The sequence below is a fragment of the Nycticebus coucang genome, chromosome 8, assembly GCF_027406575.1.
Source record: "Nycticebus coucang isolate mNycCou1 chromosome 8, mNycCou1.pri, whole genome shotgun sequence".
Classification (NCBI taxonomy): Eukaryota; Metazoa; Chordata; class Mammalia; order Primates; family Lorisidae; genus Nycticebus; species Nycticebus coucang.
In genome coordinates, this window is record NC_069787.1 from 41,282,832 (window position 1) to 41,306,393 (window position 23,562).

A 23,562-nucleotide genomic window follows, 5' to 3' on the forward strand; every position below is an offset into this window, starting at 1 on the left:
CCATAAGCCACCACACCAAGCAATTATTTGGACTTCTAAGAATGCTAGTACCTACCAACTATTCTTGCCATAATTGGCATTAATATTAATATAACCCAAATGTTTAGTCCCTCCAGGGTAATAATAGAAGGATCCCTGCTCCCCACAACCCCCATCAAAATGTGATTCAGCTCTTTCTGGGACTCCCTGTGCAATGCTCACACACCTTGTGAATCTGCTCCATGGCTGCTTACTGGGGCCAACTCCCAGCTCCCAACTATTGCTGTCCCCAAGCTTGTAGTCACCTGGCACCATCTCCTCCCCCTGGTGATTTCCCACAGGTGTGGTGTTAAAAGCCTCCCAGCCCTGAGTAGGCCCAGCAAGGAAGAGGAAGAGTCTGCCTAACTCCCACAAACCAGGGTGAGAACCCCGCAAGCCTCTCCACAGCGTGGATCTCCTTCCTCTCAGCATCTTGGACTGGAGGGTTCATATCTATGTCATTTCACTAAGATGAGCAAGTGATTGTTTGACCTTTATCCATATCATGCGGTCTAGAACAACAACAAATGTATACTTAAGGAACCTATATCTGCTCTGTTAAAAGCCACTAGCATGTTACTTGCATTACATAATCTTCACACTTACATGTCACCAGGCAAAGGCAAAACCTGAAGACCTGCAAGAGAATGAGATCCGCCCAAGATCACCAAGCTAAGGAGGGACAGAGACCTGCCTGTCACCATCGCCTATTCCTGGCTATCACTCACACTTGGCTCAGCAAACAGGACCCCATAATAAATTGTTGCTTCTTGATATTCCCCTTTAATTGCCAATAAAAGTGCAAGAATGCTCCCTATTTTCAGAATCAGAAAAGTTTCCAAAAAAGAAGGAAAGTGTTCTTGCAAAAAGAGAACATAAAGACCAGCTTATATGTTCTTTCACATTATAACTGTTGCTAAACTAGTAAAATTGTTGAAGGTGGAATACTATTTACATTACATGACTTGAGTTTTTCCATTAAAAAGTATAATATTGGATGATTGTGCAGTTTGTGTGTGAAGGGGGGGAACCTTTACTCCTCTGAAATTGCAAATGCTGTTGCAAAGTGTTGCATATTTATTAGCCCATCTGCTGTTATAGCATTAAGGGGGGAAAATCTTACTATAAGCAATTTATTCACAGTTACAGTTTTACCACCTGATGTGCAAAATAACAACACTTGGTAAGCATTTATTATTGTGCTGAGTAATTTCAATTTAATTCATAACATTTTTTTTAAGACCACAAAAGTGAACATTTGTTTAGCATCAGGTTTTGTTTCCATATTTTGGTGGAAAAGAATAATCACTGGTATTTGGGGTGACCAAGATGGATTGTTCTTCAGCACGTTTTTGAAGAATTTCAACTGGTCGAGGTTTTAGAAATCTGATTATGAGGTCACGGACATGGCAGCTGCAAGTTACCAAAATTGACAAGGTAAATATTTGGAAGGTGAATTTGAATCAGACTGCCCAGGTGTTTCCAGGGCAGACAGCTCTGCTGGGAGGCAGCTGCTGTATTCTGCTAATTCCGAATCCAATTGCAGTACAAGCTGAGACTGTTTATCTCTCTTGGCAAAATACCAGCAGTGCGTAGCAGCTGGGGGAACTTTCAAAACAACTGATCCCAAAATAACAATTAAATAAAGACTTGGGCAGAAAATCACAGCGAGTGTGTGACTTTCACACCTGGGGAAAGGTAGAAAAGAACTCTCTGTGGGAAAGCAGCCTGTCTACCTGTAAAGGGGAGGTGGGCTTCTGAGTTGAAGGTGGTGTCTCTCAGGTCTTCTGCTCCATTGTGAAGGAGAACTACAGTCTGTTAAGCAGAACTTCTAAGTTCCCATCTGCTTATAGGAGTGCAGGTGATTGTCAGTAACTCGGCTGCCACCGAGTCAGGCCACCCTGCTGTCCTTGGCAAATGTGCCTGACATGGCTCCTTTCACACCAATTTGAGTGGTACGTGTATAAGACTACAAACATGTTATCACGCCCATGGGTTCTGTGGATGGCTTCACGGCATCTGGTGCCTCAGCTGGAAAGGCTCAAATGGGTGGAGCTGACTGAACATCTGGTGTCTGGAATCATCAGGCAGCTTCCTCTCACCTGTCTGGTACCTGGGCTAGGATGACTTAAAGGCCGGGACCATTGACTGGACGATCTGCACTGGCCTCTCCCTGTGGCTTGGACCTCTCCCAAAATGGCGGCTTCACCCCAAGAGGGACATCCAGAAAGCAAATGATGCAAGTGAGCCAGGTAGGAGTTGCAAGTTATTTTCTGAACTAATCTCAGAAGTCACAGAGCTCCCTTTTCACTGCATTTTCTCGTTTACAGTTCAGGTTCAAGAGGACTGTGGGCAGGTCACATCACAGAAAGGCAGGAGGGATGGGCTATTATTGCCATGGTTTAGGAAAATATAATCAGCCACAGCATGACTGGAGCATGGTGGTCTCTGCTTTGAATTCCTCCCCTAAGTCTCTGAAAGTAAAGTGTTGAGAAAGAAATAGAGGTAGTGGGGGAGAAATCTTTGGAAAATTCACTTCATTCTATGCACAGATTAGATGCTGTGTGTCATAGCATCTCCTCCCTCCTCACAAACCCTCTCCCTTCAGTGACACCGATCCATCAGCTTCTCTTACTTGCCCCGAATCTGTCCAGCCCCAGGTCTTTGTCCTGGCTTACTGCCTCCCCTCTTCTATTAATGCCCTCATATCCTCAGCTCTCGGCTTAAACAACACTTCTCTGTAAATAACTTTCTTGACCTCCTTGGTTAGGTCAAACTCCTAGAATAGACACTCATAGTACTAAGTACCTTATCAAGGTTGTAATTTTCAGAAAAACACATTTAATGTCTATCTCCTCATCTTAACTATAAACTCCATGAGGTCAATAACCCAGCTTTTGCTTTTGGTGGCCGTTGGTAACACCTTACCCCCAACATATGCATACAGAAGAGCAGAATCCCTAGCCCAGAGAAAGGGTTTATAAACATCTCTTGGAACAGATGTATAGTTCTTGAGCATCTCATATCCATCAGACACTGAGTTAGATGTGGGAATACAGTAGTAACTGGGACAATCCCACTTCTGCCACCGGGGAGTTCACATCTGCATGGGAGACACATGATAAAGACACACTGGATGCTTGTGTTGACAGAAGGGCTCTTGGAGAAAAAAGTAAGAGACCTAAAATAGCCTTGGAGTCTGGGGAGATTTTCTTAAGGAAATGAGATTTCCACCAAGTGCTTCTCTCCTCCCACCACCCACTCTGGGTGCTCCATCCCAGGCAAGTGGGTGGGCATGCAGGTCTCAATTTTCTCTTTTCTTACAAGAGAAACAATTACTCCTTTGTAATTTACATTTCTGAGTGTTATGGAATAAATCAATATAAGCCAAGGAAAGAGAAGTATAAATATATTTCTCAGTGTGAATGGGCTATTTAATAGTACCTTGTGCAGTAATTAAGTTGTGTGTAACATGGAGAGCACTTTGACATGTTAAACTTAATGACCCTCTGCTTAAAGAAGAAAGACACATTCACAGTGAAATTACAGTCTGAGCCATAATGCCTACCCAGAGGAATGCCTCCAAGGAGATCATTTCCAGACACCTCAGAGCAGCAGCTTTGGAATAACAATAACATACAAGTGGCAGCACTATCCTTTAAGCAATTTAATTGTTTACAAGAATATTTCATCTGCCTGTCCAGCTAGCAGAGCTAAAAGAAAGTTAATAAGGTTCTGGAGTTATCTTACTGACGCTGGAGGCCAGAGAGTATTGGGTGGCCAAGGAAGTCTTTGAAATTACCATCTTGTATCAGGAGCTTGTATCAAGGCCATCACATCCACACTTGATCTCAGTTGATTTTTATGATGACTCTCTAAGATATTTTTATACTTATTGGCCGATGAGGAAACTGAGGCTGAAAGAACTTAAACAACTTCATTTATTCCTCCATTCATTTCTGACAGGCCCTGTTCTGAACTCTGGTAATTGGACAGTGAAAAAGACAGTCAGAGCCTCTGTCCTCATGACCTTTACATTCTAGTGGGGAAATCCTAAGTACACAGACAGTAGCAGTAGATGAAATGTGCTTGAAGAGAACAAGACCGAGAGCCAGTTAAGGAGGAACTCACAGAGAGGGCTCCCACCTGAGACAGCTTGGTCAGAAAGTGGCCCTCCAACAAGACATTTGACCAGAATTGAATGCTGAGGAGGGGTCACTGCAGGGAAGGAGTTTCCAGGTAAGAAAACAGCTGGTACAAAGACCTGGAGATGGACTGTGTCTGGCATGGTCAAAGACGGGAGAAGGCCAGAGTGTTTTGCACAGGCAGTGCCAGGTGGTCCCTCTACTGGGATGTGGACTCCAGCCAGTTCTGTCTGGCTCCTGGGGCCCTGGTTTTAACCATCATGCTTTACAGCCTCATGCCCAGAAGAAATAAGACTGGGAGGCCCAAGCTGATTCTTTGAGGAGAGAGAAGCTAAGCAGTGGTTTCCCCTCTTCTAGGGAAATATAGGCTTGTCAAACCAGGAATATGATGAAAACATTTCAAGAGTTGTGTGAGAACAGCTTCACCAAGCCCAGCACTAACCAGGTAAAATTCTGTTTTACCAGATAGAGCTATTTCCCAAAAGGAAAAATCTGCAAAATCATAGCCTGAAATCTGGGTGAAGCACAAGTTTTTTTGTGCCTACAAGGTGAACTATTTGCTAATGAGAGTCATTATGCATTTTATTCATTTGTTCATTTGCATGCTATTATAAAGCATTTACTTTGTGCCAGGTAGGTGAGGAAACCAGTACACAAAATACACTCTGCCTCTGCCCTCATGACGTTGGCAGTGTGTGTGGTAATGCCTAACCAGGCCAGGCACAAAATGGGCCTTCAATAACAAGTAGTCAAATATGTGGATGAATAAATGAATGAATGAGGCCAAACTTGCGTCCTTCCACAGCTTATTAGGAGGGCACTTATTAAGAAGCCAGACAATGGTCACAACTGACATCCTTGCTTGGTCTACCCAATGTCCTCCTGCCCTTCATCTTGCTAACATGAGTCTGGGCGTGGCAGCAGTAACCCAATTAGAATTCTCCCTCCTCAGATTCCCATGCAGCCAGTGATGACCAAATCAACAGTTCTGGGTAATAATGTGTCAATCAAAGTATTCAGGGTGAGGTTTCCAGAAAAATTATTGTTTTCCTGATAACAATGGAAAGACTCAGAAACAGGCACATACTTTGTATTCCTCGACCCTCTTTTTCCTACCTGACGTGCAAAAGCCTAAAGGTGCCACAGCCATTTTGCAACTGGGAAGAAGGTAAGTCACACATGAAACATGTTATAGCAAGAAGCTAGAAATATGGGCCTTGAGCAGCTGCACCTGCCCTGGCCTATAGTTTCCAGAACACATTCAACATGAGAAGAATAAGCACCTTTTGTCTGCAGACCCCAAAGCATCCTTAGATAGAATTCAGGGTTTCATGGACTTGAAGGATAGAATTCAGGGTTTCATGGACTTTAGATTTATTAATAACACTCCCTTACATTATGAATGTGCACAACAGACTAGAGTGGTATCAGCAATGTGTGTGACTTTGTATAATGGTGCACTGTTAGTTGGCAAGGCCAGCAATATACCTTCACTGTCCTACCCTCAGGGCTATTGGTAAGACATTTGCATGTCAGAGGATGAGGGTAAATCTAACTAAAATTCAGGGGCCTCCTATCTCAGCAAAATCTCCAGAGGTCCAGTGGTATGGGACATGTCCAGATATGTAGTATCCCTTCTAAGGAGAAAGGTAAGTTGTTGCATCTGGCCCCTCCTACCATCAAGAAAGGGGCTGAACACCTAGTGGGCCTGTTTGGATTTTAGAGGCAACATATGCCTCCTTTGGGTATGTTACTCCAGCCCACTTAACAAACAGGCTGAAGAGCTGCTAGATTTGACTGAGGCCTGGAACAAAGGAAAGCTCCCCAGTAGGTCCAGGGGAGCTCCTCTGTCACTTGGGTCATATTATCTAGCAGATCCAATGGTGATTGAAGTGTCAGTAGCAAATAGGGATTCTATTGGAAGCTTTGGCAAAATCCCTTAGATGAATCACAGTGCAGGCCCTTAGAATTTTGGGGCAAGGCCCTGCCATTACCCACAGATAACTGCTCTCTGATTTAAGTGGGCCCTGAAGGTACAAGTAAGCTATGTGAAGAGGTGTCCAATTGCCATGGGGGCCCCCTCCTGCTGCACTACCCTCTCTCCCAGCCTGCACCTATAGTCTCATAGGGAGTTCTCAGTGATCACATAACAGAAGAGAAGACTCAGACCAAGTTGATAGATGGTTCTGCACACCATGTCAGCACCACCAGAGAGCCGACAGCTGCAACACTATACCTCTTCTCTGGGACATCCCTGAGGAACAATGTAAAGGGAGATCTTCCAGTGGGTAGAACTTCAGGCAATGTACCTGGTAATGCATTTTATTTGAAAGGAGAAATTGCAAGATGTGATTATGTGTCAGTTTCATAGATTGTGGTCAAAGGTTTGGCTGAATCATCAGGGACTTCTAAATAACATGATTGGAAAATTGGTAACAAAGAAATTTGGGAAAACAGGATAGACCTCTCTGAATGGGCAAAGGATGTAAAAATATTTGTGTCCAATGTGGATGTTCACCACAGGGTGACCTCCACAGAGAAGGGTGTTAATAATCAACAGTTGGATGACTCATCTGTGGATACCAGTCAATTTCTTTTCATGGCCTCCTCTGCCGTCACCCAATGGGCTCATGAACAAAGTGGCCTGGTGGCAGGGATGGAGATTATACATGAGTTCAGCAACATGGACTACCACTCACCTAGGCCAAGCTGGCTATGCCCACTGCTAAGTGCCCAATCTCCCTGTAGCAGAGACCAACACTGAGCCCCCAGTATGACATCATCCCCCAGGGAGATGAGCCAGCTACCTGGAAGCAGATTGGATTACTTCTGTGAAAGAAGGGGCAGTGTTTTGTCAGAAGAGGCAGACAGAAGTTTTATCAGAAGTTTTGAAGGGGCAGATTTTCCTTCCTTACACACAATGCTCCTGCCAAAACGAATAGTCATGGATTTAGGGAATGCCTTATCTACTGTCATGGTACTCCATACATCACTGCTTCTGACAAGAAATTTAGTTCACAATGAAAAAATTGCAACATGGAATTCACTGGTCTTATCATGTCTTCTACCATCCTGAAGCTGACTTGATACAATGGTAGTATGGCCTTTTAAGACTCAGTTATAGCACCAGCTAGGGTTGGGGCAAGGTTCTTCAGAACACTGTGTGTGCTCTGAATCAGTATCCATATGTGGTGCTGTTTCTTCCATAGATAGAACTCACAGGTCTAGGAATTAGGGAGTGGAATGGGAGTAGCACCCTTCACCATTACCCGTAGTGAACCACTAGCAAAATTTTTGCTCCTTGTTCCCATGACTTTATGTTCGGCTGACCTAGAGGTCTAAATTCCAGAGGAAGGAACACTGCCAATTTTTCTGGAAGCCTCACTCTGAATACTTTGGAGATGCAATAATTCCACTGAGCTGGAAATTAGGACTGTCACTCAGCCACTCACACCTCAGAGTCAAAAGAGCAAGAAGGGGTTACAGTGTTAGCTGTGGTGGCTAAACTAGATCACCCACTTGGAGTATCACTGGAGGCAAGGAAGAATAGTCTAGATTAATATGGAGAACTCTTAGGCATTTCTTAATATTACCCTGACCTGAAATTAAGGTCAATGGAAAATTACAACAACCCAATCCAGGCAAGATTAGAAATGGCCCAGATCCTTCAGGAATGAAAGCGTTCTTTAGGTAAAGAACCACTACCAGCTGAGGTGCTTGCTGAAAGGAAACGAAATACAGCATGACTAGTAGAAGGTAGTTATAAATACCATGTGACTGGTTACAGAAACAAAGACTAGAACTGTCATAAGTATTTCCTCCTATTTTGTTATGAATACATTTATGTGTATGTATACATATATTAAGCAAATATTTTTATTTTCTCTCAATATTCCCTTATTATGTAACATAAGCTATGTTGGCTTTATATCAGTACTGAAGCATTATTAATTGTGTGTTATAGTATTTAAGTTATAAGATCTAATTAGAAGAGTAAGCATCACTCTTCTGAGAAGAAAGTCATGTGTTTTCACTTCTATTATGATCTTATGATTTGGAGATTAACTATAGTTTAAGGAGATGTATTTGGATGCTAATGTGCAGGGTGAACTTGTAATGGTTAATGTTATATATCAACTTGGCTAGGTTAAGAGATACCCAAATGGCTGGTAAGACATTATTTCTGGCGTTGTCACCAATGTGGCAGGCATCGTGCAATACATCGAGGACCTGAATAGAACAAAAAGGCAGAGGAAGGGCCAATTTGTTCTCTCTCTCTGCTGAAGCTGAGACATCCCCATCTTCTCCTCCTGTCACAGACATCAGAAGTCCAGGTTCTTGCGTCTTTGGACTCTGGTTCTTACACAAGTGGCACCTCAGGTCTTCTGGCCTTCAGTCTCAGACTGAGAGTCACACCACCAGCTTCCCTGCTGTTTAGGCATTTGGGCTCAGACTGAATTACACCGTCTGCTCTCTTGGTTCTTAACAGCTTGCAGATGGCATGTCATGGGACCTTCTGGCTTCCACAACTGCATGAGCCAGTTCTTATAATAAATCTTCTCATATATATCCTATTATATACACATACACATAATAGCAGATATACATATGTTTTATATATTATATATATTATGTATATCCCCGACTAATCTAATATACTTTGTCAATAAAAATCACAGATGTTTTCCTTGAACATTACAATTGCCAGTATCTCAATTTATCACTTATGCTTATCACCATTTTGAAATTCTGGTAGTTGGTTATTAGACCTCCTGCTTGACCTAGTTATTAACGCATTAATATAAAAGCACATATACTACTCTATCTCAAATTTGGATTTTAAAAATATTTGGAAAACTATTTAAATATTACTGATTTCCTTCCTAGTCCTTTGTATCTTATTTTATGTCTATAAAAACATTCTTCTAATAAGAGGTCCCCAGGACGGCCAAGAGATCATGGCACACACACAAAAAGGGTAAGACCTCTCTTCCATTGTGATCAAGCACTGTGATCAAGTACATTACATGAAGCACAACAGAATCCTAACTGATCCTCCTGTTTTCCCCACCTGATGCATAGGCAAGAGTGAAGGAATAGAAATTCCTGGAACCAAGATAAGAGATACCGAAGAGTAGAAAACCACCTTTATAGCTCATTTCCCTTTGATTTTAATTTTTTATCCAAGTCTAAGTCCCCTATTTAAATACAGATGCCCCTGGAAGATATTAGAAGAAGATGGTCCACACTATCTTTTCCTCCTTCATGATCCTCCCCAGGGCAGGGCCTCCCTACCACTCACGGGGCAACACTCAGTTGAGCAGATAGAAAATGGCTTCCTCCTTGTGAGTGTGTGGTTTCCTGGGACATGAAATTCTTGGAAAATTCATGGAAGCTTTCCCCTGTACAGGCCAACCTGTACTATCATCCTCAGACAAGCCTCCCCACTTCAAGTCTCCCTGGCAGTTTCTGGATCACATGCTTTATGGTGGCTGACGCTATGTCTTCCTGCTGGGATGATTTGCACTCTGACGGTTATCCAGCATGGCATTCCCAACCTTTGCACAGGCTGCCCTTCATCACAGCTGCCAGTTTGCCCAGAGCCATTTGTCCAGACTGTAGCCTCTTGGCTCCTGTGACATGACTCTAACAGGCCCACCAGGGAGCTGAAAGAAATAATATGTCACATCTACAGAATACGTATAGGTCACTCTTTCTTGGTGGCAATAGAATATCTGCCCAAGGGAGATAAATTGATGACCACTTCATCATTCCTAGTAATGAAAACTAGTCAACTTCCTTTTCCTATTGTGTTTGGCCATAGAACAGAGCCAGGGCCTAAGAAGGAAAAGTCGGAAGATCTCACACACCCCTGAGAGGCCTAGCCTTGGCCGGAGTTGAATGGCATGAGACCCCTGTAGAGTTAAGGTCATTTTCTGCCCCTATCCTGGAACCTGAGACATGTGCAGCTCTCTTGCTTCTTAAGAATGTCAAATCTACTGAATATTTCTTTTAGGAGGCTTGCAGTGATGCTTCCTGGGCTTTTGTGTGGTATTTTGCACATAGAGTTATTAAACTGTGAGTGTATATTAGTGGTCTGTGCAAAAAATTACCCCAACAATAAATATTCCTGTGATTAGGAATCAGGATGCAGTTTAGCCAAAGGCCTCTCCTTCAAGGTCTTTCACAAGGCTGCAATCCAGGTAGTGACTGGAATGATGGTCTCATCTGAAGGGTCAACTGAGGGTCAACTGAGGGGGAATGGCTTCCAAGATCATTCATATGATTGTTGGCAAGATTTAAGTCCTCATGGGCCTTTGGAGTAAGGACCTTGGTTTCTCATCAGCTGTTGGCCAGAGGCCTCCCTTAGCTCGTGGACAACTGAGCCTCTCCCCAAGGCAGTTCACAAGATGGTGGCTGACTTCCATAGAGACAGCAAGTCAAAGAGTAATAGAGAAGGAGCAATATGAAAGCTAGAGTCTTTTTATGACCTGATCTCAAAAGTGGCATCTCTTTACCTTTACCATGGGGGTTGGAAGATGGGGAGAACCTGCAGCCTCAGGGACACATGTGGCCTTCTGGATCTTTGAGTACAGCTTTTGAATGACTCCAGATTTTACAGAACAAATCCTTTTAATAAAGGGATTTGTTTTGTGAAGTTTGGATTAGGTCAAGGGGCTGCACTTGGGAATCTGAAGGGCCACGTTTGGCCTTGAGACTGCAGTTCCCTCCAGTACAAGTACAAGGAGGTGAGGATCACTGGGAACCATCCTAGAAACTGCCCACCAAAATGGGTAATTTTGTGAAACTGTATTTAATGCATACATTGCATTTTGAATTTATTGTGCTTCTATCTCCAAATTGCATGTTGATGCCCAACACTGGAGGATTCTTACTTAACCTGATGTCAATGGGCACTGGGGAAGGTTCTAGGAATCTCTTGAAGTTATGACCCAAATGTTGAGGATACATGGATTTCACTGGAAGAAGACTTATAGTTTTCATTAGATTCCCAAATGTGCTGGAGTCTCCTGAGAGACAAAGAACCACTCCCCATATTGTTTATGAGGCATCTGCTATCAAGTTGTACTGGAGAACCTGTAGAGGAAATGGCCAGCTGCATAGCAGGTCAGTGCTGCATAACAAAGCTGGTCTGCTTGGAGGCCATCTTGTCAGACAGGAAGAGGAGCAGAGATCCAGGGAAAGGTGAGGGGACAGGTAAAGGTACTGGCCCAGGGCCACAGGTGTCCTAACAGGTTTGGAGGCCAGGGCTTGCTCCATTCTTGCCATGCTGCTTTCATCACTACATGATCTCACCAAAGAGAGGTGCCATGTGTTTCAATGGCCATCCCACAAACATGGATTTGTGCCAGCAAACCTGTATAAATGTTGTTGCTTCAATACAGTATCCTGACAGGTAAAAATTCCTTCTCAATGCCTTCCCTTCACTTCTAATTTTTTATTTTATTTTATTTCTTTTTTTTTTTTTTTTTTTTTGCATTTTTTGGCTGGGCTGGGTTTGAACCTGCCATCTCTGGCATATGGGGCCAGCACCCTACTCCTTTGAGCCACAGGTGTCACCCCACTTCTAATTTTTTTACTTCAATTTGTTTGAAAAACCTTATTCTATACTTTACCATCCACAGGACAGGAAGTGAACAGTAGCCACTTTCAAACTCATACTGTTTGTTTATTGCAAGAAGGAAGATAGGCTAGAAATGATAGCTGGTACCCTGGATGAAATCACTTTTCAAAGCCAGCCTCTCTAAGCAAACCAGTGAAGAGTGTGTCTGACTTTTATTACATCCCCTCTACACACTTAAGATATGTGATCTTGGGTAAGTCACTTAACTCTCTGGTCCTTAGTTTCCTCATCTATAAAATGGGAATAGGACTCACCCCATAGAGTTGCAGGGAGCATTAAATCAGATACTAGTTATGAAGCATTTAACCCATGAGAAAGTCCTGGAAAAACAGGGACTGGAAATACCCTTTCCCTTTGTGAATTTCTAAAGGCTAAGGAGCTTGGACAAGATCACAGCTAGTAAGAAGGAAAAAACGCATGGTTTTCTCACAACAGAGTCTATACTTATAACCACTATGAAAAGCCCTGGAGTCCAAGGTCCTGGATTTGAGTCTTTTCTCTAGCCAGACCAGGTATGATCTCCAGCAACTCGCTACACTCTGAAAGCATCAAAAGAACAGGTCAGGCATTTTCAGAGATGCTTAGGGGCACAGCTATTGCCCTACCCTCCAACTGTTTGTTAAATAAGTGAATTGGCTGACGACTTCTAGAAGACTAAAACTGGACCCACACCTTTCACCTCTAACAAAAATTGACTCTCACTGAAAAAAAAATCTTAAGACATAAAACTATAAAGATTCCTGGAAAGAGTGCAGGGGGAACACTTGAAGAAATTGTCCTAGGAGGATACTTTATGAGGAGGACCTCCCCACCACCGGGCAATTGAAGCAATACCAAAAATACATTACTGGGATCTGATCAAACTAAAAAGCTTCTGCACTGCCAAGAACACAGTAAGTAAAGCAAGTAGGCAGCCCTCAGAATGGAAGAAGATATTTGCAGGTTATGTTTCTGACAAAGGTCTGATAACCAGAATCCACAGAGAACTCAAACTTAATAAGAAAAGAACAAGTGATCCCATTTCATTGTGGGAAAGAGACTTGAACAGAAGTTTCTCTGAAGAAGACGGGCACTTGGTCAACAGACACATGAAAAAATGCTCATCATCCAGAGGTGGGGGGCATGATGAGCCCTGCACAGCTGAGCAAAGAAGAGGTGGGGGCATTGTGAGCCCTGCACAGCTGAGCAGAGAGGCAAAGGTGGGGGGCATCATAAGCCCTGTGCAGCTGTTTGGCTTCATTCATCCCCACGACTTGCATGTAGCACAAGCCCCAATTAGGACACAGCATGGCCACCAGTGCAGCCAGGTTTGTTTGTTAAATCCTAGAATACTATAGTTTGGGGTGAGTTTTTATGCAGTACCTTTTTTAAGCCCCAAATCAGAGACACAAAGGATAAATACTTTATGTTAACTGCAGACACATAAACCTCATAAAATCTGCTACTCACTAAAGGTATAACCAGAGAACTTGCTTTATTATTCTGTGTCTTGGTTTCCCCAAATGTAAAAGGAAGGTATGAGCAATGAGATCATCTACTGATTAAATATATTTTATTAAAAAAGGGTGACTTGGGCGGTGCCTGTAGCTCAGTGGGTAGGGTGCCAGCCACGTACACCCAGGCTGGTGGGTTCAAACTTGGCCCAGGCCAGCTAAACAACAATGATAGCTGCAACAAAAAGATAGCGGGCATTGTGCCAGCACCTGTTGTCCCAAATACTTGGGAGGCTGAGGCAAGAGAATCGCCTAAGCCCAAGAGTTTGAGGTTGTTGTGAGCTGCTGACGCTATGGCACTGTACCCAGGGTGACATAGTGAGACACTGTCTCAAAAGAAAAAAATGTGGCTAGCTTCTCACACATCTGTTTCCTATGAGTAAGTGACACTCTGTAGGTTTCTCTATCAGCTCATGGTCCTTAACTGTGGTAGAGATCATTCTATCAGAGACAAAGATGAACCTAAGAGCCAGAAACATTTAAAATGCATGTTTGTCACTGTGATTAAACAACTACTGTGTATTAGAAGTATGTAATAAAATAAACATGACATTGTTTTAAAAGTCAAAAAAAAAAAGAAAAAATGCTCATCATCTTTAATCATCAGAGAAATGCAAATCAAAACCACTTTGAGATATCATCTATCTCCAGTAAGAGTAGCCCACGTCAAAAAATCCCAAAACTACACATATTGGAGTCGATGGGGAGAAAAGGGAACACTTCTTCACTGCTAGTGGGAATGCAGTCTAATATGTTCCTTTTGGAAAAAAGTTTGGAGGACACTCAGGGATCTAAAGGTAGACCTGCCGTTTGATCCTGCAGTTCCTCTCCTAGGAATATATCCAAAAGACCAAATATCTTTGTTGCAAAGTGATTTTTGGTCTTTTGGATATACTCCTAGTGTATCCAAAATTTGCAACAAAGATATTTGCACCAGATTGTTCGTTGCAGCTCAATTCATAATTGCCAAGTCATAGAAGAAGCCCAAGTGCCCATTGACCCATGAATGGATTAATAAATTGTGCTATATGTACACCATGGAATACTATGCAGCATTAAAGAAAGATGGAGACTTTGCCTCTTATGTTTACATGGAAAGAGCTGGAACATATTCTTCTTAGTAAAGTATCTCAAGAATGGAAGAAAAAGTATCCAATGTACTCAGTACTATTATGAAACCAATTTATAATTACTCACACTTTCTTATGAAAGATAGATCACAACTATAGCCCAGGATGAAGGAGATAAGTGGAGGGGGTGAGGTTTGATAGAGGGAGGGTAAATGGTGGGACCACACCTATGGAGCATATTGCAAGGGTACAAGTCAAATCTATCAAGTATAGAACATATATATCATAAATATCTTAACACAATGATTAAGTAAATGAGGTGAAAGCTATATTATTTTGATGTAAGCACTCCAAATTGTATAAAAAAATCAATACATTATACCCCACAAATGCATAAATGTATTCATGATCTATGTGTATATGACTTAATAAAAGGAAAAAATAGAAAAATAAAGGAGGGGACATTCTAATGTGTCAAGAGTGAGCCCCCCAAGGGAGGGCCTAGGAACTACATTGGTGGTCTCTGGCCTCTCCCTGCTTTGCCCGTGCCCCACGATTACTGGCATTCTTAAAATTGTCAGTGAAGTGTGGTACTAGGCTCTGACTCTTGCAAGTCTGATGTGCTAGTCCAGTCGTTTGTGATTGTCTCAGCACCACAGGGCTAAAGACAGTCTGAGCTTACAGACTTTGTAGGAACACAGACAGTGACAGCCTTGGAGTCAGGGAGCTTGTTGTGTTTCTGTGTCCCCAATTCTACATGGTGAACCTGACCCATGGCAGGTGCTTGGGCAACAATAATTGAATGAGTATTGGTTGTTTCATCATAGGAGTTGATTTTCTGGTCCCTGACTCTTCAGAAGAAGCATTTAGTGATCATACTTCAGATAGGACAGCAGAGGGAAGAAGTGGGTGAGGGACAAGCCATGCAGAAGGCTGTGTATTTCCTCAAACCCACTTCTGAGAAGTTTAAGCCCCCACCCAGCAGCTGCTGCCAAAATGTTAGGGAGATCTGACCAATGTTGAATGCCTTTCTGAAGCAGTTCCATCAGCTCACTGTTTATTCCCTGCCATTTTCATAAATAATACATGAATTTAAAAGGATCGACGTTGGTACTGAAGCTATTACAATCTACCAAGTTGAACTTGAGAATTTTGTGGAAACAGCCAATTTTTGAAATCTGTGAACCCCACAGAAATAAGTTTCCACAAAGCTCACCAAGATTTTCCTATTAAGAGATAAAAGACCTATCAAAAACTTTTTCCTTTTTCCCAATACAACCTAATAATTAACATTAAATTTTTGTTAGGGGTCAGAAATGGTAAAGAAAATGCAGTAGGTTTTCTTGGCCCACTTGTCTAGGTTTTGCACATGCTTAATGGAGCAGACAAAAAACACTAAACGTGGCAAAGGAAAGGAAGGTTCAGAAAAAAATGAAATTCAACATTTATTGGAAAATAATTTTCCACAGCACTGTAGTAATTCATTAACCCCAGAATAAACCCCAAGTTAACAATTATTATCATTACGCAGCAACATCTCACATTTTCCAAGGCAAACAAAACCATAATTAAGCACAATGGCGTCTCCTTAGAAGCTCTTTAATGCTCCTTTTTGTTGAAATAAAACCCATTACCCAGAGAGAAAATGCCCAGTGCTAACTATAAAGTTGTGCTTCAGTCCAGGTCCTGGGTGATGTCACATACCTATTTTAATAGGGAAAAAAAGGCTCCAAATTGAATTGTTACTTGAAAATTTTGCACAGAAGAGGGCAGTGGGAAATGACCTTGTCAGATCACGTTCTTTATGTTTTATAAGGCATCTCATCATATACATTTAAATCTCATGGATTTTATGCTGGGGCATAAGGGGCCCAGGCCTGGGAGCACTTAGGTATTAGACAACAGAGATATGGTGAAATAAAATGCCATCTCTTCAGCCTCTATTATAACCCTCTCAGCTTACAAAGTGATCCTGGAAGGTTGGGGGAGACAGAGGTGGTGTGTGTGTGCATCTTCTGGAAAGCAGAATTGAAAGCAAGGCCTGTTTTATTTATTACTTAATCACCTTAACTAAGGTTTGGCACTACTCTCATCCTTGGCACTACTGACATTTGGGGCTAGATAATTCTTCATTAGGAGTGGCAGTGGGGCTATCCTGTGCCTTATAGGATAGCCCCCAGGGCAGTGGGGCTATCCTGGCCTTTGCCCACTAGAGACTGCCAGTAACACCACTCACCTCCCCTTTGGGATATCAAAAAGGCTTCCAAATATTCCAAATGTCTACCAAGGAGAGAAAGTTACCACTATTAAGAACCACATGGCTGGGGCGGTGCCTGTGGCTCAACGAGGTAGGGCGCCAGTCCTATATGCCAGAGGTGGCGGGTTCAAGCCCAGCCCTGGCCAAAAACCACAAAAAAAAAAAAAAAAAAAAAGAACCACATGGCTGAGTGTGGTAGCTCATGGCTGTAATCCTAGCACTTTGGGAGGATGAGGCAGGAGGATCAATCACTTGAAGCCAGGAACTCAAGACCAGGCTGAGTGACATAGCAAGACCCCATGTCTAAAAAATTAGCACTGATCTGGGGCCAAGATTGGGCCCCGGGTGTTATCGCTCAGATCAGGGTGTAAGGAATAGAACAGACACAATGTCTCTGGTGTCCCTTGCAGCTTGCTATGTGCTTAGTGTCTGCCCAGGAACCCAGGAAGGAATCTTCTCGGGGCAAATCTGACCTGCAGCTGCAGAATCTTACCACCTATGCCAGCATTAAAATTAATTGTAAATTAATTTTCTTTCCCCCTGACTACAAAAGAGAATTCAAGCTTAGACCATGGGGTTTTCCAGAAAAACAGAAGTAAAAAGGTGTGTGTATATTGGCTCATGTTGTTATGAAGGCTTGGTGAGTCTAAAACCTGCAGGGTGGGCCAAGAGAAGAGTTGCTAAGAGTCCAAAGACAGTTTGCTGGCAAAATTCCTTGTTGCTCAGGGGAGATCAGTCTTTATTCTATTAAAACCTTCAAATGATTGGATGAGACCTGCCCATATTATGGAGGGTGATCAGCTTTACTCAAAGTTCACCAATTTAAATATCAGTTTCATCCCCCAGAAAAACACTATTCCAGAAACATCCAGATTAGAGTTTGAACATGTATGTGGTCACCGTTGCTGGGCCAAATTGACACATAAAATTAACCATCATAACCCACTTCCTGGTTCCACACTCCAAGGAGGGCCTGGCCCAGTCACCTGGGTTCTCTGAGTTTTGGAATGGGAGAATTGAAATGAAAAGGGAGAGAGGCAGGGTAACACAAGGAAGGAAAGGAAATGATCTGGATAAGACTCTGGTTTTGTGTGTGTGGAAAGGGGAAGCTGTGGAGAACAAGTGTGTCACAAGAGAGAGTGAATGGCAGAAGTTCGTAAGAGATTCCAAAAATATCGGTGAAGACTCATCAGAATGTTCCAATTTCTACAAATAAAGGAATTGAGTTATTTGTAAAAGCATTCTTGGTAGTGTTGACTATGCTCTTTTCACTGTAATGCCTTTTGGAGGACTGATCCATGTGGGTCTTGGTTTCTCGGCATTATACATATGACACTGTGCCAACAGGTTCCTCGGGTGAGGCCTGACTGCTGCTGCAGGGAGCAGACTCCAATGTATTTATTTAGTCATTAATAATAGAAAGGCCCAGTTGGGCATGGTGGCTCAAGCCTGTAATCCTAGCACTCTGAGAGGCCAAGGCGGGTGGATTGCCCTGAGCTCAGAAGTTCAAGACCAGCCTGAGCCAGAGTGAGACACTGTCTCTACCAAAAAGAGCCAGGTGTTGTGGCAGGTGCCTGTTGTCAAGGCAAGAGAATCGCTTAAGCCCAAGAGTTGGAGATTGCTGTGAGCTATGACGTCACAGCACTCTACCAAGGGCCACAAAATGAGACTCTGTCTAAATAAATAAATAAATAGAAAATTAAGGGCGGCGCCTGTGGCTCAGTCGGTAAGGCGCCGGCCCCATATACCGAGGGTGGCCGGTTCAAAACTGGCCCCGGCTGAACTGCAACCAAAAAATAGCCGGTGTTGTGATGGGCACCTGTAGTCCCAGCTACTTGGGAGGCTGAGGCAAGAGAATCGCTGAAGCCCAGGAGTTGGAGGTTGCTGTGAGCTGTGTGATGCCATGGCACTCTACTGAGGGCTATAAAGTGAGACTCTGTCTCTACAAAAAAAAAAAAGTTAAAAAAAAAAAAGAAAATTAAAAAAAGAAAACTTCAGACTAAGACAATTGAAAGCAAAATTCAATTTTTCAAACTCCCTCCGGACCCTTTTCAAAGGACTTCTCAGGCAGCCCATGGTAAATGGGCAGGGTGACCAACCAAGTGGCAACATGACCCAGCCTCCAGTCTTGGCTAATTGGGGCAGGAAGGGACAGTGATAGGCCACGTTGGTTCAAGACAGGCCAATCAAATTCTGTCTTCTCAGAATCTGTAATCAGCCCCGTTGGAAGCATGAAGGGACAGCTAGGCATGGCGACATCCGAGCAAGCTGCAGTAGAGAATACTAGTTGGCAGAGAGAGAAAATGAAACAGATGCACAGAGAAAAATTGAGAAGATGCATCTCCTCAAGGTCCAGCTGACAGCTGACACGCACTGATGAGAGAGCATTAGAAGAAAGTCCCAGATCTGTCTTCATTCCCACATTTTCTGAGATTCTGTGACAAATCCCAGTACTCTCCCAGTGAGTTTTCTTTTCCCTATAGTTCATTGGACTGAGCTTTTCTGTCTGACAATATGATGTTTGGCAAATACAGACCACCAGCTATCTGACAGACTGAGTTCTGTCTCACTGGCACAGGAGCTCAGTCCACAAGCCCTGTAGCAGATTATCTTCCAAATATCTGTCCTCCATTCTTCCTTGCTGGATTGACATGGACTCTCCTGCATACCTCATAAACTTCAAAGGAATGAGATCCGATCTACAGTGCTAGAAGGTGAGTCATTTGAGCTAAACCATGCCCCTTGCCAGGGATGAGTTTAGGCATGACCATGTGACACCACTCTGGCCATCAGGCAGGCCATCATTCTGAGACATCAGGAGAAGCCACTAAGGTGAGAGGACAAAGGGAAACAGACTTCCATGAACTTTCTGTTACTGATAAAATAATCAATAAGAAATTGAAACTAGACGAAAAAGACCTCTTTTCTACCAAGACATACATTTTTCTATCTAACCACTCATTTCTGTGTATGGATGTTGATGCCGCAGTTTCATCCTATGAACCAGCCAAGGACCAGGTAGTGCAATGAGAGCAGAAAGGAAAAAAGAATCAAAGTCTTTAAAGATGTATTCAGCCTTTTAGGACTCCTTGCTACTAGATTCCATATTATTAAGCTAGGTGAACCTGTTTTTTATATTAGCTTATGTCAAAATATATGTATAGTTCTCCAATCAAAGTAAGTGGATAGTATAAGGTAAATCTTTTGAGAATAGTGAAAATGCTAATGGTGGAGGTGGTGCTGATGGCAATGCTGATGATGGTGATGGTAAGAACAATGGGGCACTGGTAATAATATGGTGATCATGGTGTCAGGGATGCCAATTATGCTGATTGTAGCAAGAGTGATGGTGATGATGATGAAGCTGTTGATGATGATGATAGTGGTGATTATGACTTTGATAGTGATAGTGGTGCTGGCAATGAGGGTGACGATGGCATGGGAGATGGTGATGATGATGGGAAAGGTGATAATGATGCCAGCAGATAGTAATAGCAGCAGATACCAGGAGATGGTGATGATGGGAAAGGTGATAGTGATAGCAGCAGATAGTGATACCAAGTGATACCATTTGTTGAATGGTTCCATTGTACCAAATCTACTTCTGATCAGATCTCTCAATTTCTTGGGTTCATATAAAGAATAAATGAGATCATCAATGCAAAAGCTTCTTAAAGGGGATAAACCATCACATTAATAATCCATTTATTAAACACTTAACTATAGCCTACACTGACGTAAGTGCTTTAGGAAGATATTTTCTCAAAACAAATCTATAATAGTTGGACTTCATTTTTATGTTTGACTAGCCCACACTACTCCCATTTCCCTTTGCCCCACGTCTATGAAACCAGTAGAAAAGCCCAGACACTCTGTCCCTTGGCACCAGTGCAGAGATTCAAATGTACAAATCCCTGCCTGAGTATGAAAACTCAAACCCCAGCCACATTCCGTAACTGCAGTAGCAACTGTCACTTCAAGCTGTTTTCAGAACCATTTGTGTGCCTGCCTGCCCTGTCCTCCCCAGAAAGTCTCATGATTTAAGTAATAAATATTTTTCCTGATCTTTTAATACATCTGTGACACCATTATTTTCAATATTTCAACCAATTTGGGGCTGAGAAAGTTCGAGCCTGCCATCTGCACACAAGGCAACAACAAAGCACACTCCATGAAGTGGGGAATCTTTTTGTTCCCATTCAGTTGATAAAGAAACAGAATCAGAGAAGTAAATTAACTTGCCTTACATCACAGTAAAAGGCAAAGAGGGGATTCTGTCTGACTCCAAGACCTGAGTACAAATCAAGTCTCTATTTTCTCCATTTCTAAGGGTGTTTTAAAAGGTGAAACAAGGTACTCATGGTGGAATATCCCTGAAAAACTGAACCATTTGCAGTGGTCTGAGTGTTTGTATCCCCTCAAAATTCATACATTGAAAATCTAACCTCCAAACTGATAATATTAGGAGGTGGGGCCTTTAGGAGTTGATTAGGTCATGAGGGCTCTGTCCTTATGAATGGGATAAGTGTCTTAAGAGACCTAAGAAAGAACCGTCGTCTCTTCCACATGTGAGAATACAGTGAGAAGTTGGCATCTATGAACCAAAAGATTGTCCCTCACCAGACGCCATACCTGCCAGCCTTTGATCTTGGATTTCTCAGCCTCCAAAATTGGGAGATATAATTTTCTGTTGATTGTAAGCTACCCAATTATGGTATTTTGTTATAGAAGCCCAGACTAAGATGAGATTTATTCACTTTCTCATTTATTCAATTATTCAACAAGTAATCAAGTGTGTTCCTACAATTTACCAAGCTAAGACTAGGTTTAGGGGACAAACATTTGGACAAGCAGAAGCCTTTGCGTCAGCTAAATCCCAGTGCTCCTCTGAAAGAGGTTAGAGCAGCAGTTCTCAACCTGTGGGTTGCGACCCCTTTGTAACAATGAAAACACATCCTGGCATTAGGAAGATTGAGAACCACTAGGTTAGAGGTTCTGAGGTAAGATAAAGGCCAGCTAGGTCAACCTCTGTGAAAAATGCTTGGAATGGAGACACCCCAAATGGACAGAGGACTAAGGGAAGGACCATAAAAAGTAACCACAAACCAGGCAAGCATGAGGCTGCTTGCCAGAGCAAGACACAAAACCTGGACCAGAGAAGAAATTCATTTTAATAAATCATTATTACCTAAAATTGCTGATGGAAAAATATCACAATAATTCTCAGTGCCATAGCTTGGGTTGGGAGACTGCCTCTCAGCTCTAATTAACAAAATGAAGGATTAATTTATAAATCAAATGCTCAAATTAGAAATTCAGAGGGCAGCAATCAATATTTTTTTGTTCATGCTAAATTCATCTAATTTTCTGCAATAAATAGCATTCAAAGATGATTATTGGTAAATTAATAGAATATCCAATTGAAGCACTTCTTGTGAGTGAGTGCCAATTTGGGGGACTTGTTTATGGAAAATACAAGTCTTGTATTTTCCATAAACAAGTCCCGGGTGGATCTGAGAGCTGTAAAGTAATTGACTCTTCATTGAGTAATAAAAAGGTTGAGATTGAGTGGCCTGGTAACAAATTAACAAGAGCCATTTAGGGAATTCATAACTTTTTTTTTTTTGCTCTTTTTCCTCTTTTTCTCTCTTTATTGTTTGTTTGTTTACAAAATGGGTCAGGTCTTACTTCATCCCACCCATGAACCCTGAAACAAGTATTGACCTTGGCCAAGCCAATTGGATGTTATTTACCAGGACTTTGAATCTCATAGGTGTGAAACAAGGACAGGAGGAAAAGTTGAAGGTGCCCCAGTGGCACACTGCTGCCTGGCCCTTTGCCCTTCCAGTAAATTCCCTCATGCTTAAGAATGGCCAGCATGCACTTCTTACTGGCAACCAAGAATTTTGACTGAGATATAAATAACCCAAGGGAAGAGATAAACTGTGCATTAATTATGTTGCCTGTTCAGGTTAGGGTCTCCATGTAAGGTAAGAGGAGCTTGCTTTTGGAAATATGGGGGGAAGCAGCAGGAAGCTATTTAGCCTTGATAAATATGGGGAGTGTGGTTTGGTGGGCACCTCTCTGTAAATGAAATAGGAACAGAAAGAATTATGATAAGAGAGGCAGGAGAGGGCAGTCAATTGGTTTACCAGAACACAAGAAATGAAGTCATTATCCAACAAACAAAGGGCAGAAATGCTGCTCGGGCCAGTGCTATTACTTGAGGCCCATACTTAAAAGAGCTATTAAGATGAATGACAGATATTCAGGTCTGCTGATGAATCAAGGCAGTAGTTCTTCCTGGGCCTGTCTGTCTGGTTCCTGACTATGCTTCTGGGATATGCTTCTCTAACAGGGCAAAGCTCCTAAACAAACTGGTGACACAATATAGGGGCTTGCTAAATATTTATTAGAAGAATGGGCAAATTGTGACCCCACATAACATTCCTTCCTGTGGCAAGAAAGAGTAATACAATCTTCTAGAAAATGGTCATACTTTTAGCCATTTGAGAATGCATACTGCTCATTTAAGAATGTTCATTCAATAATTTCTTTGTTTCATAGGTTATATGTAGTAGCTGGCTTTGAAGAGGGCTCCCAGTGATACTTTCATGCCTGAAATTCATGCCTTTATGTAGCCCCCTCCCACACTGAATAGGGCTGACCTGTGCAACCAACAGGATGTTGCAGAAATGATAAAGTGTGACTTCTAAGATTGCATCACAAAAGAAGTGCAGCCTCCACTTTGCTCTCTCTTGGATCACTTGCTCTAGAAGAAGCCAACATCATGTTGTGAGAGCGCTTGAGCAGCTTTACAGAAGGTCCACATAGTGAGCAGCTGAGGTATTAGCCAATAGCTAATATGAATGTGCCATGCACATGGGTGAGTCATGTTTGAATCAGATCTTTCAGCCCCATACAAGCCCTCAGA

At 42.5% G+C, this 23,562-nt stretch overlaps 1 protein-coding gene across 4 annotated transcripts in view; it reads left to right on the forward strand.

The window, feature by feature from the left end:
• Positions 1–4,100: 4,100 nt before the first annotated feature.
• The window catches only part of FAM3D (FAM3 metabolism regulating signaling molecule D), a 71,300-nt gene continuing 51,838 nt past the window's right edge, over positions 4,101–23,562 (forward strand). For 3 of the 4 annotated variants that reach the window (XM_053600324.1, XM_053600325.1, XM_053600326.1), the window contains exon 1: positions 4,101–4,257. In XM_053600324.1, coding sequence (XP_053456299.1) covers positions 4,220–4,257 — 38 coding nt within the window. In that variant the 5' untranslated portion in view covers positions 4,101–4,219. Of the gene's footprint in view, positions 4,258–4,520; positions 4,609–23,562 lie in introns of all 4 variants that reach the window. The other variant, XM_053600329.1, reaches the window with a different exon arrangement.